The sequence below is a fragment of the Podarcis cretensis genome (assembly GCF_951804945.1).
Source record: "Podarcis cretensis genome assembly, chromosome: Z".
Taxonomy (NCBI): domain Eukaryota; kingdom Metazoa; phylum Chordata; class Lepidosauria; order Squamata; family Lacertidae; genus Podarcis; species Podarcis cretensis.
The window spans coordinates 29885997-29902006 of NC_137184.1; the positions used below are offsets into that span (position 1 = coordinate 29885997).

General features: G+C 41.2%; 1 protein-coding gene across 3 annotated transcripts in view; it reads left to right on the top strand.

Moving 5' to 3' along the window:
• The window catches only part of LOC307207623 (connector enhancer of kinase suppressor of ras 2-like), a 331548-nt gene that overhangs the window by 157054 nt on the left and 158484 nt on the right, over window positions 1-16010 (top strand). For all 3 annotated transcript variants that reach the window (XM_079961622.1, XM_079961621.1, XM_079961620.1), the window contains exons 6-7: window positions 7531-7650; window positions 15350-15409. In XM_079961622.1, coding sequence (XP_079817748.1) covers window positions 7531-7650; window positions 15350-15409 — 180 coding nt within the window. The remainder of the gene's footprint in view (window positions 1-7530; window positions 7651-15349; window positions 15410-16010) is intronic.

Below are 16010 nucleotides of genomic sequence, written 5' to 3' on the forward strand. Positions count from 1 at the left end.
AAGCAATTTGTCATGCCTAGAATTTCATCAGTCAATGACAACTGGAGTGTAGATTTTTCTAAAAACAGGCAAGCCCAGTAGTAATAGAGTTCTTGCTTCTTTCACACACTCGAGAAGAATTAACAAAAGCAGTTATTTAAAATAATAAAAAAATTGACCATTTGATGAGTAGGAATTATTATTATCATTTAATTTATATACCGCTTAATTGCCGAGGTTGCTTTTAAGTGGCTTACAAGTGTGAAACCAAAGTAGGCGTAATTAAAATACAAAATAAAACAATTTCATCAAAACATAAACATCAAAAATTAAAATGTATATAACTCAAGCCCATCAAAACAGCACAATTAAAAACAGTTAAAATGGCAATTAAAAGAGAAATTCTCCCTCCCCACCCCTCACAAAGAAATAGTTGGTGAAATTTAACTGAAATTGTCAAGAGAGAGGGGAGATTGCACTTGTCCTACTTAACCTTATGTTTTTAACTTTAAAGAAGGCCTCTGATTCTTGCTCTGTCTACACACTGTATATTTAAAGCACATCCGCCAAAGAATCCTGGAAACTGTAGCTGTGTTTTTTTAAGGGTGCTGGGAACTGTTGTTCTGTGAACTATGGTTTCCAAGATTTGGGAGAGTTGGGGATCGGGAAACAGCCTGAAGCTGCCACCACAACTTTCTTCTGGTCACACTTCTTAGTAAGAGCACACTGGTAAACAACAATCATCTCCTGAAAATGTAAAAAAAAAATTAAAAAATCCCAACCTGGCTGAAAGCAGCAGATAATCAGACACCATTTCTGCAGGCAGATAATTCTTCCAGGAAACGGGAAGGGCGATTTTAGCCCTGCTTTAGAACTAATCAGGCTAGATGTGACAGAATCTAGCCTAACAGGTTGCAGTTAAATTAGCTAATGTTCCTTAGCAATAAGTGATCCATACTGTCTTTTTTTCAGGTACAGCAGGGGGCTGAAATCCAATTACTTCTGAATGCTGCTGTTTTGAATTGGGAGTATGAACTTCCACATTCTGGAACTTATAGGCCAATTATGAGTCAGTACAAAAATGCAGGTTTCTTTTGAAATTTGGCTGGCCCTGACTCTAGCCTTTGTACTGGCCCTTCCAACTCACACAGCAATGTTCTACTCCAGGTGAGGCTGGTCAGTTAGGGAACACTGAGCATTGCCCCAACAACCTCAGTCTTGATTCCTTCCAAGCCCACCTGCCTGCCTGCCTCCCGGCTTGCATAAACCAGAGCAGAAAGTGATAGCACAGCCTGTCAACTTTCTCTTCCTCAGTCTCAGTGTTATCCTTGTACAACTTAGCAAGGAGAGGGTGGGCGGGAGCAGAACTATAATTTGTTAGTTCTCCCTCTCATTGGTAAAGGTAAAAAGGTAAAGGACCCCTGGACTGTTAAGTCCAGTCAAAGGCTACTATGGGGTTGTGGCACTCATCTTGCTTTTCAGGCAGAGGGAGAAGGAGTTTATCCACAGACAGCTTTCCGGGTCATGTGGCCAGCAGAACTAAACCGCATCTGGCACAACAGGGCACCGTGACGAGTGCCAGAGTGTACGGAAATGCCGTTTACCTTCCCGCCGCAGTGGGACCAATTTATCTACTTGCACTGGTGCGCTTTCAAAATGCTAGGTTGGCAGGAGCTGGGGAGCTCACCCCATTGCACAGATTTGAACCGCCGACCTTCTGATCAGCAATCCCCAGAGGTGCAGTGGTTTAGACCATAGCATCACCCTCTCATTGACTCTGGCTTCATTTATTGCTGCCTGCCTACCTTCCATCCATCCCCAGTTGCTCTTCTCTACTATACTAAGCCTTCTTGTTGGCAACAACATGGATATTTTCTAATTGGACAGCGGCAGTATTGTGAGTGCCTTCTCATGTTCCTAACTACCAGTATGTCATTTGGATCACAGGTTCTGGGGGCTTGAATGGGTTCACATTTATGAACAGAGCCCAAATTTGCTCTTCTTTGGCGAGCCCCTTCCAAGCTTGGCTCTGGAAAATTCTCCTATTATATGAATCTCCATGCAGCAATTTAGTACTCAGAAGTGTTGCTAGTCAAGTGCCAATCTTCCAGCAGAAACCCACCAGTAAGCTTCCAGTACAAATAATTTGAGCAAAATCACTGGGCAAGCCACTTAAAAGGCAATTCCAGAGAATGCAGTTTTTCTGACTTCAGCTTTCCGTTTTCTCCTTTCATCAGCTCCATTGAAAGAAACCAGAGCATTATAAGTTCTTAGCTGATTGTGGATGAACAAGTATTTATGAAAATGTTATTTCTCTGGTTAGCATGCAGTTTCTCTGTGAACCCACTAAATACAGTTACTGGAAATGTCTACTTCTGGGGTTTGCCCCCCCCCCTTTCTTGAGCAGTAGCACAGCATTAGAATGATGCTCAAAGTTCATAAAAGCTGAGATCATTTGTTTGACTTAACTAATTCTGCCATGTGATCCTGAAGCCCTCTTGTGATGCAAGCTGTACCACAGTTTTGCAAGACTCAATTCTGCACAGAACTATGTAGGCCTTTATTGAAGTATGTGGCAGGTGCATAAATAGTAATAGTAACACAAGGGAAAAACTGTTTAAATGCTCACAAACTTGGCAAAGTCTTTGCAGATGTTTATATTATGGATGTATGCTTTGTATTGTTTTATTAATATTATTGCTTAATGCAAGTTTCATCATGGCCTTTGGCTAGAACAATAAACTTAGGAAAATAAAAAGAAAGAATAAAAATCCCAAAAAAGGAAAATAAAACAGCATTTTTAAAGCCCAAGGCTAATTCCCAATCAAGATCAAGGACAATTGAGGTTCTACCCCATGTGAAAGTTTTCACATGGACCAATGTAGATGCAAAGACTTCCAACCAGCAGACGCTGGGACACCGGGGAACTATAATGCTTGAATAGGACTAATGTATGCAATTATATAAAGTTTGTGAAATAAATAATAAATGTACTGTTTGATTCATCTACACTGGTATTACAAGTTGATGGAGCAGAGAGGGAGATAGGAATACAAAAGCTGAAGAAAGCTAATGCGCAAGCCCAGTGTTCTGGGAAAAACATATAAAGTGGAACAATGAACAATTTCTAACACATCAGTTCCATTAAGGAAGTAAGACACAGTAATTTGGAACTCTGAAATCAAGAGAGAACATTAGCTGAGGGTGCCAGAAGCATCTGTTTACCACTATTTCATTCATCTATTCCAAGAATATCTGACTCATCTATTAAGCAGGGTGTGCTTCCTGTCTTCAATGAGGTGGTCTCCAAAGAATTTTTAACACATAAAAAATACAACCATTACAATATCAACCATTAAGCCAATATCATCTCATTGGAACTACCAGCAACTAAAATTGTCACATGCAACACGTGAGCCAAAGGCAGACTGAAAGTATAATTTGTAACAAGTCATTGAGTTTCCTTAAAAATCAGCCAGGATGAAGAGGCAAATGTGTTTCCCTGTTTCTTTTTTCACTAGACAATACACATTCTTTGTGTGACTTACAGAACACATTTGTTTTATTTCTAGTATAGATACAGATATTTGATTTAGCTTCAATGACAGGATCAGGCAGGGGGTGGGGTGGAGAGGTCCTTGTTAAAATAACATGCATTTTGTTTCTATATTACTGGGTAAAAAGTATTTCAATATACATTTTTTAGAAAAACTCAAAGATTCTGAATGGTAATTTTTGATGTTTTTCCTTTCTGTGTCCCCCTCTCCCCCATGAAATTGTCAAGGACAATAGCTAGTTGATGAAGATAGTACAGTATTTACTTGCCGGGTAATAAGAGATGTGGGGCTCCTGCTCAGAAGGCCCTCTCCCTCGCACACCCAACTGCAACAACCCTTACTGACATACTACACAGCTGTACCTCAGATCCCGATCTTAATAATTAGACAGGCTCATATGGCTGCAAGTGTACTTCAGATATCCTAGTGCCAAACAATTTACTTTTGCTATGTGTCAAAAGGAAGTTCTGCATCTAGAATTTCTATAGCTGCACTGAGAAACCTCCAGCTCATGAGCCCAATCAGGCTTAGAGGATTGGCCCTGGGATGGATGGATCTATCAGTTTTGGGTTTTTCGCATTTTTCCAATCTTAAATTGAGTTCACCCCATTTTTGCATCAGTTGGTGATGTATTTTTTATTCATTATTTCCATGTGCATTTATTTTTTATGCATATATTTCTTTTAATATATACATCATGTACACATTTTGCTTCACATGCTCATTTTTGTAACCAATTTTCCTGAACACAATGTAGGATGCTATTGCAATGTATGCTATTATCACCAGTGTAAACATTGGTGTGCACACAGTCCCCTAATATACCCTCTCTCTCTCTCTCTCTCTCTCTCTCTCTCTCTGTGTGTGTGTGTGTGTGTGTGTGTGTGTGTGTGTGCTTGCATGCATTCATTCTTTGGTTGGAGAACGGCATTTCAAAATGAAAAGACATCTGGATTCTGAAGAATATCAGAGTTTTGGTTCACGTTTCTTATTTAGGAAGTGTGAAAGAGGTGGGAACAAACTCACATTCCTAGGTTGGCCAGTACAGAAAACAGGATGCAGATATTTGCTTGGATCCAACAGGCCTGCTTTTATTTTCCAAGATATAAGCTTGAAAAAAACGTAGTTTTCCAATATAAGCTTGGAAAAATGTAGTTTGTGAGCCCAGCATCAGTACAACACAGACCTCACAGTTGTTATTTTTAGCAATTGTCACTCTGATCTTCCTCCTGCCGCTTTGATGGCTCCTTGTCTAAATGAGTCTGCAGCTGCTACAAAGATCTGTAAATTAGTATGCTAATGACACACTGCTTGTTATCTCTAGCACTTTTGACCCTGCCAGGACAGCGGAACAAACTATCCATTGTTTAGATAAGCTTGATGCTAGGGCAGGTGCCAGCTGGCTCAAACTCCATCCAGAGAACACTGTAAAAAGAAGGAAAAACTTGTAAAACAACTACTGTTAGGCAGAATGATGCTGCTGTCTCAGGCATCTGACTTTGTGTGTCATGAAAGGGCACAGGAAATGGTTATTTCTCTAGGTGGAATGATTTGTCAGTTACAGTTCTCTTAGCTTTTCATTTTTCCGCTCTTCAATTCTCCAATTTCTGAAGCAATTTGCATTATTATTATTTTTAAAAAATCCCCATGAATATTCATCAACCTTTTGTGGAATTTCTCCAAATAAACCCAATTTCCTATGTACTTAAGACTAATGTACACTAATGTATTGATTTTTACACACCCTTTCCCCTAAAATATGCATTATTGTTCGGTTGGAGAACTTCATCACAAAATTCAGATCAGTGTGAATTTTGAAGGAATGTTGTATTTCTGTTCTCACCTTTTTTTCAGGAAGCGATAATTTGATAGATTCACATTTAAGTAAAAGCTGAATTGAACTTCTTCCCCATCCCTAGTTATTTCATTTGACATTACTGATACTTTACTGCCAGAGAGGTGCTGATGGAATTTTCTGCCTCAGCTACCAAAATAACAAAAAATGGGTCGCTTGCACTTTAACTGTGGGGAGCTAGGGTAGTGACATGTGTCTTACTTTGCAGAATACATACCTTTGTTTGAAGGACTGCCTGATCCAAGTCCAGTTTAGACTTAAAAGACCCTGAAGAAGGGAAAGCAGGCAGGGACTCTGAAATTGCCCACCGACACTGAACACCCAGACAAGAGACTGAGCAGGCACGCAGACTATCTGGTCACAGTCTACCCCATTGTGGGGTGATAGGTTATACTTAAACAAAGCGAAGGTGAACAATGAATGGAACAGTGTACCATTTTAGTATGCTGACTGTTATTGCAAATGGGTTAGAATATATTTTCCTTCCTATTGTTAACTTGTGTTTTGCGAGTGGAGCTGCCTGTAAAAGAAAATGGAAGAGAGTTAATTCTTCTTCTGTTCTTAAAGTTGCCCATTAGAAGAACTACTGCTTAACTTTAGGATCTGGACCCTGAGTTTGCTTTTTTATTTCTTCCTCCTCTGTTGCTCCCCAACTTTGTGTGGTGTCTTTTAGTTTGTAAGCCTGAGAGCAGGAGCTGTCTTGTTTTTAATTAATTATACAGCCTTTGTGGGAGCTGTTTCAGCTGAGGCCATAAGAGCTTAAGATGAGATCTGCTGTATCAGACCAGTGGCCTGTCTAGTCCAGCATCTTGTTCTCATAATGGCCAACCAGATGGCTTATTGGAAGCCCAACAGCAGGACATGAGCGCAGAAGTGCTCTCATGCTGCAAATGATCTAAATAAATAATCAAAATAAATAGAATACTGGTTCATCTGTTGTGTTTTTAGTGCTCAAGTTCAGCCTATTTTAAATGATTGTTTTAGCTATTAGGATTCCATGTAGGCAGTTGAAAGATCAGTTATGTCATAATTGTGCAGATAGGACAGCCCCATGCAGCCAGCAGAATGCGCACTGGACTGACATGTCTTGAAGGGGAACTCTCCTGTAAAAGGAAGCTTCACAGGTTTGAGGATGTACAGTCTGAACAACTCCCCTGCTCAGTTTTTCACATTACACAAGGCAATTCTGTGTTGCCAGCTGACGACAGAAGTGATTATGCATTCCCCTGGCAGCAGAGGATCACAGCACCTGAAGATGCTCCGAATTTGGTATTTTTGTGTAAAATGAAAACTAACTTGGAGAGGAAAGTTCTGCTGACATCAGAGCTGGAGATGAGGATGAGAAGGTCCATTCTGTGAACAGGTGGCCATATAGGAGTTCATAGGAAAGTCTGCATGGAAGCTATGCATGCATAGTTCCCTCCTTGTGAATGGGAATCCCCGGTTCTCAATTGGACAGAGACACTGCACTCAGTCTCCACTAACTTGTGATTGCCATCATGAAAGGAGGAGTGGTTGATCCTTCCACCTATGACATGAATGCAGCTTTCACCATTTCTAAAAGCCCCCTCCCTATGTTGGGGGAATGAATACCTGCAAGGGTGGGGTGCCTGCTCTACTCTAGTGAGTTCCCTGCACAACATAGAATCTTTATCTACAGAGTTCTTAATCTAACATGGAGCCTACTTGAACAAAGCTGACCCCTTCGAAAAATAGATGTTCAGTGCCCAATATGTGGGGATTGCTAGAATGGCAGCAGGGACATGTGTAAGAGGCCAGTGGGTTTGTCTCTGATTTTTCCCTTGCACAAGATTTTGCTGAACTATAACTTCCAACAACCCCTGCAGGCATAACCAATGGTGAGGGATTTGGGGAGTCATCCAGCGACATCTGAGGGGCTGCCATTTAGCTACCCCTGCTGCAGGTTTCCTCACACCCATGTATTCCGACACTAACTTTGGTTATGTCATTTGAACAGGGGCTTGCCTCTTATTATTTTGTGTAGCAAATAGAGTCTTAAGCCAGTTTTTGCAAAATACATGATACTGAATTGTTTCCTGTGAGTAATGTTTTAACGCTGAGTTGTTTAGTGCTTCCCTTAAAAAAGCTTATGATGTTCTTTCTCTCTCTTCTCCCCAGTGTAAAACACTCTCTGGCATCTGTGATCACATCATTTCGCTCTCATCCGATTCTCTGGTGTCTCAATCAGCTCACCTTGAAGTTGTTCACCTTACCAGCATCATGCCCAGTGAAGGGTTGGTAAGTAATAGCAATCTAGGAAGGTGCTTTTCAGCAAGGCTGGGTAGGCATTTAATGCATGAAATGCTCACCTCATACTAAAGGGTGCTTGTGAAGTGGTGGGGACACCCAGGTTTTGAGGTTTCGTCCCACATCCCGCTACACATTTATTTTAGTGAACTTGTCAACCTGCCTGCCAGAGTTAGTAGCTTTGAAGAAACCTGGCAATCTTGATTTCTTCAAATTTATTTTCAGTCTTGTATTGGATTCTTCACTTTTCACATCAGCTTTCAAACTTTTTTTTTTGAGGAAGTCCTGATGAAAATTCTTTGGGATTTTCCTCCTAATATATACAGTTTCTCATGCACTTTCTCTTAATGTACACATTCTTGCAAGCAGTTTTCCCTAATATGCATTTTCGTATATTATTTTCACTAACCTGTGCCTTTTTATGCACGCCTCACCCCAATATACACATTTTTTGTATACATTATCTTGTTGGAGAGCAACGTTGCAAAATTCAGAGAACTGTGAATTTCAAAGGATAGCTGTTTTGGTTCACATATTGTTTTGGGAAGTATAGAATTTATCCTCCATCCCTTTAATCAGGTTTATTTTATTGAAATGAATGAAATTTAAATATGATAGGGATGGATTGGCCAGTCTATTTCCAATCTGTGTTTATTTTGTATGTGCTCGTTCATAAGGCAGTAAGTGCTTGCCTTATGTTGCAGTCCTAGCCATGTCTACTCAGAATAAAACTTTGCTGAATTCTGTGGCTCTTACTCTCAGGTAAGTAGGAAGAGGATTGTAGTATCAGTCAAACTGAGTAGACCCATTGAAACCAATGGGCATAAATGTCCCTTGACGAAATCCTTCAGGCTGCCTTGGGGGTGTTACAGGCTCTTCTAGTTTCTCAGTTTTGAGGGATCTCTGGGGGTCTCGGACCTCAAAGGAGATCTCTGCAGGGTCTGATTCAGACAGGTTCCTAGCAACAACATTTTGCTTCTTCTGGCTTCTTCTCTGTGACCTCTCTGCTCCTGCAAATTCATAGGCACTCAAGTGCCTGAAACATGGGAAGTCCATTTCACTCTTATCCAATTTCCAGAAAATGCTGTTGTCAAAAATCTCCCTTCTCTCTGGCAAGAACTGCTGCAAGCAAATCCTTGATATATGAAATTTCCCTGGTGACCAACAGAGATGTCTCTTTTTCAGAATGATATGCTATTCTTGCTTCACTTCACCTAGCATTTTGTCAATACAGGAGGCATTCAACCAAGTGTCGTTCCTATGCAAACTCCATTTACATTAATGGGATTTGTACAAGAACAGTGTTTGGTGGATGGAGCCCATAGATTACAGCAGAATGGATTACATTGTATGATTGTTAGACAGTGCAGGACTACGAGTTATTTCAATGAGGGGGGTTTTATAATTTGTTTCCCTCCAAGCACAAACATTGTATAGAATAATGCAATTTTATTTTTACTTCATTCAAGAGCTCTGCTTGTACAGTAAGGTTTTTTCAGCATTGCAAAAATAGGAGCATTTCCCAGGAGAAATTTGGGGAACCAAGCAGAGGGCTATTTAAGAATGCATTATTTGAATCAGGCTTCATTTCATAGTCCTTTGGTGTTTGAAGTTAGAACTATAACTGTCAGAAGAAGGTCCTTTGCACTGGTGGCCTAAAAGCTGTAGAATTATACTCTTTTATTTGAGTATTTTGTTAGTATATTTTTCCCAGCTGAGCTTAATGTAGCTTTGTTGTCATGTGGCTCATCTCTGAATGCTATTTTTCATGTTTATTGTTTGCATTATTTTGTGACTTTTATGTCCCCCTCTTCCCCCCAGTATTGCCCAGCACTCTCTGATAGCTGTTGAAACAGTTTGTGTTTCAACATTTTGTGTTTAAATGCAAGAAAGCTCATTGTCCAGTCTTCACTAGGGATGGGTGAATGTGCTGTTTTCTCATTTTCCCAATTTTAAATTCAGTTTTCCACAGCAGTTTGCATAGTTGTTGTTTTTTTAAGTATCATGTAAAATTTCCAGCATTTTAGTGCAAATCTCTCCTAATATGCACATGTTTGTATAATGCATTTTATTGTGTCACCTTTCCCCAAAATACACCTTTTTGTACACAAAATTTGGCTGAGGAACCACATTGCAAATTTCTCATAAGTGCAGTTTTCTTTTTCTTTTTGTAATGTGATTTTTTGTTAAATTTTTCAAACACTGCTGTGTAGTTTTCTAAAGAGAACTGTGTTTCAGTTCACACACACTGGTTTGTTAAGCATGAAATAGGTAATTTCTTATTAAAATGCAAACAGAACTAAATTTCTTCCCCATCCACAGTTCTTACCGTGGGGCATGAAAGAATCCTGAAGGTGACTCACTCAGGCAGGTGGAGTCAGAGTCAAGTTCCAAGACCATGGTTAGTTCAAAGCACAAGGTCTGGAACTTGTCTTGGACCTGACTACCCATCTTAGCCTCCACCTTCTTCCTGAAAAGTAGAGGGGAATTTAGCACTTCATTGACTCTCACTTGGCTTCTGACCTGTACACTGCCTGCTCTGGTGAGCAGGAAATGGTGAACAATGGGCCCTGGGTGTAAAAGTGCCCTTTCTCAACATTTTGTCATACTTTAGTACTACTGAGAACTCGAACCTAGGATAGTGTGTGCAGATAGCTTTGGCGAAGGATCATTTCATTAGCACTCTAGGATATAGGATCAGGAGCCCCTCCTTACAAAAGATCAAACAAGAGAGGTGGGTAGCGAAAGAGCACAGATGTTAAAAATAAACCTTGATTAGTTTTATTCCTTCAGCTACATCCAGATAATAAAAGTGAAGCTAAGATCAGCCATTTCTTACAGACGTCTATTTCATGATATCATAAAATTGCACAATAACTTTTCAAATCACACACCGGTTTGCTTCATAAAATGTATAACAATCATCTTATGATCCATTTGTCAGTTCACAGCCTCCACAGTTTTCCTGGGACCAGATGAAAAGGAACATAGGAATACAGGAAGCTGTCATTGGCCCCTACAGCTCAGGATTGTCTACACTGTTTAGAAGTGGCTTTCCGGGGTTGCAGATAGGGGTGTCCCCTAGCTTTATCCAGAGATGCCATGGATTGAATCTGGGGCTTTCTGCATACATATCAGATGTTCACTGAGCTATGGATAGAGCTTTAAATTATCAGCATATTTAGTGCACAGGGTCCCAAATCTTTTGCCAAAGCTGTTAAACAGGATGGAGCAACAAGAGCAGACCTTGCAGAACCCCAATAAACTGAAGGTCACAGGGATGAGCAGAAATCCTCACTACTATGGAATAGGGAGAAATGTGAATTAGTTTGCATTTCAAGGCAAACCCAATCCACACTTTCCCAAACAATTGTGAAAGCAAGCACAGGTGTCCTTTAAAATACACATAGCTTTTGCGGTGTAGTTCTGCAGCCAAGTACTGTGTACACACATATTCCCCATGTTGCCCCACATTGGACAAAAGATTCCTGCACTGCAGGGGGTTGGACTAGATGACCCTTGGGTCCCTTCCAACTCTACAATTCTGTGATGCCATGAAAATGCATATATTAGTGAAAATAACATACAAAAAAGCATTGTTTTAGAGGAAATTGCTCTGCAAAAAATGAGCATATTAGGCAAAATTGCATGCAAACATTTATATTAGAAGTTTGCATCAAAATTGCAGACTGATGTGAAAATGTGAATTTAAGTTTGGAAAAACGAGAAACAGAAACGGCCAGATTCATCCATCCTTACTAACCCGCTCTGAGGCCTACCCTCCAGGGGTGATCACCACCACCATAAATCAGGTGGTCCAACATGGACATTGGTATCAAAACTGCAAAAGAGGTCTAATAGAACTGTCAACAGTGCTTGTCTTGTTTCCAGCACAGAGTTTAACAATGACACAGTTACTGCTGGCAGGGAAGCAAGTCTTAACTATCAAATCAGTGGTGAAGAGCAATAGCTCCGTGGTAGAGCATTTGCCTTTGCATGCAGATGATCCCAAGTCCAATCCTTGGCATCTCTGGGTATAGCTGGGGGAAGCTGCTGCTTTGAAACCCTGAAGAGCTGCTTCCAGTCTAAGAAGACAATACTGAGCTAGATGCACCAGTGATCCAACTCGCTAAGATGTAGTGACCTGGGTTCCTACACACTTGTCATCCATTCTTGTTGGAAAGAATGAAGAATACACTAAGGGCTGTTGTTCCAGTGGGGGCAAAACCTGCCTCTCAGCCCTGGTAGTGAGAGGTCACATGCACATGCACCCCCCCCCAATAAAAATACATAAACACACACATGCATGCACACAGAGAGAACTACTTGTAACAGATCAGCCATGCACACCTGACTTTCTTTGCTGGTAATAACAATAAATTAGAAACTTCCTGGTGTGACCAAAGACAGCCTACAGCAGCTTCTCCTTTTCCACCCCATAACTGATGGCAACTGAGGAAAAACCCTGTGCAGGTAATTTGTACAGCTTGAGCTGCTTGTTTGATTAAACATAATGCGGAATGGTCCCTGAAGCAGTGTCATCATGACATAGGCTGTCTTGCAGAAACAATACATTTCCTTTAGTGTCAGAATCTTCTTACCATGAAGGATAAACTGGTCCTTAGAGACTCTCCCTAACAGTGAGCGCAAGAAAACGTTAAAGTAGATCTTTGTGGTTACAAGAGGGAAGAGCCGTAGCTCAATGGCAGAGCATTTCCCTTGCATGCAGAACATAGGTAAAGGTAAAGGGACCCCTGACCATTAGGTCCAGTCGTAACTGACTCTGGGGTTGTGGCGCTCATCTCGCTTTATTGGCCGAGGGAGCCAGCATACAGCTTCCGGGTCATGTGGCCAGCATGACAAAGCCACTTCTGGCGAACCAGAGCAGCGCACGGAAATGCCGTTTACCTTCCCTACTTGCACTTTTAAGTGCTTTTGAACTGCTAGGTTGGCAGGAGCTGGGACCAAGCAACGGGAGCTCACCCCGTTGCAGAGATTCAAACCGCCGACCTTCTGATCGGCAAGCCCTAGGCTCTGTGGTTTAACCCACAGTGCCACCCGCGTCCACATGCAGAACATACATACATACATAATTGTATTTGTATGCCAGTTTTACATAGTTCAAGCCACATTCAAGGCAGCTTACAACATGAAAAAGTACAAAAGTAGTCATAAGCAATAAATAAAACACCAAAAACCGCACCAACTGAATCAAACACTTTCCACATAAATCATAAGATCTAAAATGAAGATATAAAAATGTAAAATATAAATATTGCTTGCCATCATCTGGTTTAACCGGCCAGCCAAAGCCATTTCCCACTATCACTTGCTGACAGCTTCTAGAAGCCACAGGTGAGAGCTGAGTGCAGGGTGGGAACCAAAGGTGGACAAACTACCCCAGAAGGAGCACAATATGGCACCTCCCCTCCCCTAACATCACATACACCCCTCAATAGGGCTATTCCCAGGTAAATGCGTACAGGTTGCAGTCTTCATGCACATAGCTTTGGCTTAGCAACAAGCATCCAGACATGTTCTTTGGCTATTTCCTATCCATTTCTTTGAAATCCCACTTAGCAAGGGGGACTAGCTACACCCTTGATCAACCTTTGGCAACTGATTGCCCTTTCCAGACCTTTTGGACAACAATTCCCATTAGCCCCAGCCACCATGGTCCTGTTGGCTGAGGCTAATGGGAAATGTAGCCCCAAATATCTCCAGAGGGCACCAGGTTGGCAAAGACTGCCCTTGCCTGTTTTTCGTTTTCCATGCCAGTTTCAAAGCGATGTAGCAGAACATCTGTCCTAAATAGAAAATGGAGCCAAAGCTATCTTGCTGTAGGTACAAAGCAATGCATCTAGACAAGCTGAATAAAAACAGCATATAATATTTCAACTTTTTTTTTTTTTTAATGAGATGAAGCTCTGTACTTCAACGTAGAGAATATGACAGAAGTGGGTTCTGATGATAAAAATACTCCTTAAAAAAATCTTATTCACATTTCTGCTTCTCATTTTGATATACTGTTGTCCCCCCACCCCCACCCCAGTCTCTGGATTTTCATGTGCAATGATAATGCCTGGAAACAACAAAAGCAACCTCGTTAGCTTTTTCTATTTGAGGATCAAGGGAATGGGAAGTTTTTAGGACAGACTTTCATTTCAGCTCTCAGGTAGATTTCACACATTTTGCTCAGTTTGAGAAAAGAAACCTGTTTCCTTTTAAGTTAGAAATTTTTCCAGCAGTACAGTGAGGCAGCAGCTGCTATGCCCCACCTCTGCCATCCTAGCCATTCCTTTGTAGATACAATGGCTCACATAGGATCAGGCTTTCAGGCATTTTGCATTGATTTGTACTAAAGCTGAATGGTAGATGTGAGCACTTTAAAACGAAAAGACTTTATTAGCAGGTTCTGAAGATCTCTCTGACTTGCTGCTTGAAGTCTTGCAGAGTTTACAATTGCTTGTCATGAATTGCTGAGGAGCTGAGTTCTTGCAAGCAGCTCTTTTCAAAATGAGTGCTTATGGCTCAAATCCTGGGGAGTGCAAAAACCCCAGATAGTGATTTTGGGATCCCTAAGTTGCATCATAGGATCCAGGGAGCTTATCACTGGTGGTACAGTAGCTCTCTCTTTTCTCATTCTTCTCATTCTTTTCCCATTCTAAGAGCAGAACTTATCTTGATGACTAGAAGCCCCCCTTTCCTCCCAGAATTAAAAAATAAAATAAAAATTCAGGGGGAGGTGGCAGCTCAAGAAACACCCAATAGCCATTTGGGAGAAGAGTAACATTTGCCAAAATGGCACCTCCGCAGAATGTGTCTGCCAATCAGTGGGCTGGGAAATTGCGGTTGGGTTGGTATGGTGGAATTTTCATCCCAGCTCTAGACTCGGATCTTCCAAAATGCACTTTCTCTTCCTGACAGGCAAAAATTACCTTGCTGAATCAGACCAAAGGCCCATCTGGCCCAGCATTCTTTGTCTAACAGTGATGACCATTGGAAGTTCATATGGAGGGCTTAACGGAAGCAGCAATTCCTTGCCATTTGGCGCCCCCGCCCCCCACATATGAAAATGAAAACATGCATATTTTATTTAGTTGAAACTGGTGTTGTGATAAAAACCTAGCTGCTGAGACCCCTCATCTAATGGCTAATGAGTTTGACAGTTCCCTATGTCTGGAACAGCGATCAATCCAGCTAATACATTTGGTATTTGCTGATGCTGATACTGATGCTTTCAGTCTGCAAACGATATACAGCTGATTATGTTTCCTCATTTGCATTGCATTTCCTTTGCAGTGAATGAACGGGGAGGGATAATGTGATGACAATGTAATAACATAATTTAACTTAATTTCACCACAGTGGATAACAAGTTGAACAACATAGTTTTTGGGTGCAAGATGGGCTGCAGCAGAATGGATACAGTGCTGCATGTAATGAATACAGGATGGGACGGAAAGCAATGCCTTCTTGCGTCATTACTGGCCACAGGATGCTGCTTGTTATAGGGGAAAATGGGAAATTGGGGTGGTGGGGAGGTAGAATGAAAAGAGACTTCAACTTGCTTTCTGGAACCCTGAGCAGGTGCATTCCACACTGCAGCATTTGATTTCGGGTTCCATTTGTTTGCAAATTCTTAATAGCCTGTTGTATATTAATCATTGCTCATCTCATTATTTCTCAGGGGATGTACATCAAGTCAACGTATGACGGGCTGCACGTGATCACTGGAACGACAGAAAATGTAGGTTTTGTTCACTGTGATCATTTTCTTGATTCTTCTGTCTCCATAAGTTGAATGTTACAACTGTTTTACTGGGTATCCTCCATGGACGGAGTATGCTAGGATTTGCTTCATTTGTTTCAGTAAGACAAGAACAGGAGATGTTCCCGGCAAATTGTGCCTCATTATTTTTGCTCTCTCTAGTTATCTTCCATATGAAATAGAGTAAATTCCACAAATAGCATCTATTTCCCTGAAAGAAAGAAAATCAAGGTTCTCAACAGTGCATAGACACTTCGTGTATTGCTCCCAGAGGTTGTAACAGACATTCCAGAGAAAAGAACCTTGCTATAATTATGATGTCTGGCCTAGATTTTTGAACTGCATTGAAGACAAGTCCTGGCACAGAGTCATAACATGGGAGGGTCCCCACACCTCATTCCCCAGTCAGCAATTTCTCTGGTCAAGGATTGAGGAGTAGCAGGAAGAAGTATCCTATTGTCACCTATGTTAGGTGTGGGGAAGATGGGCATTGTTTGGAGAAAATGGACCTAACCCATTCTAGCAGCAAAGATCAGGAAAATAGAATTGCCCTGTTAAGGAAGTTCTGTTGAAATCTTCT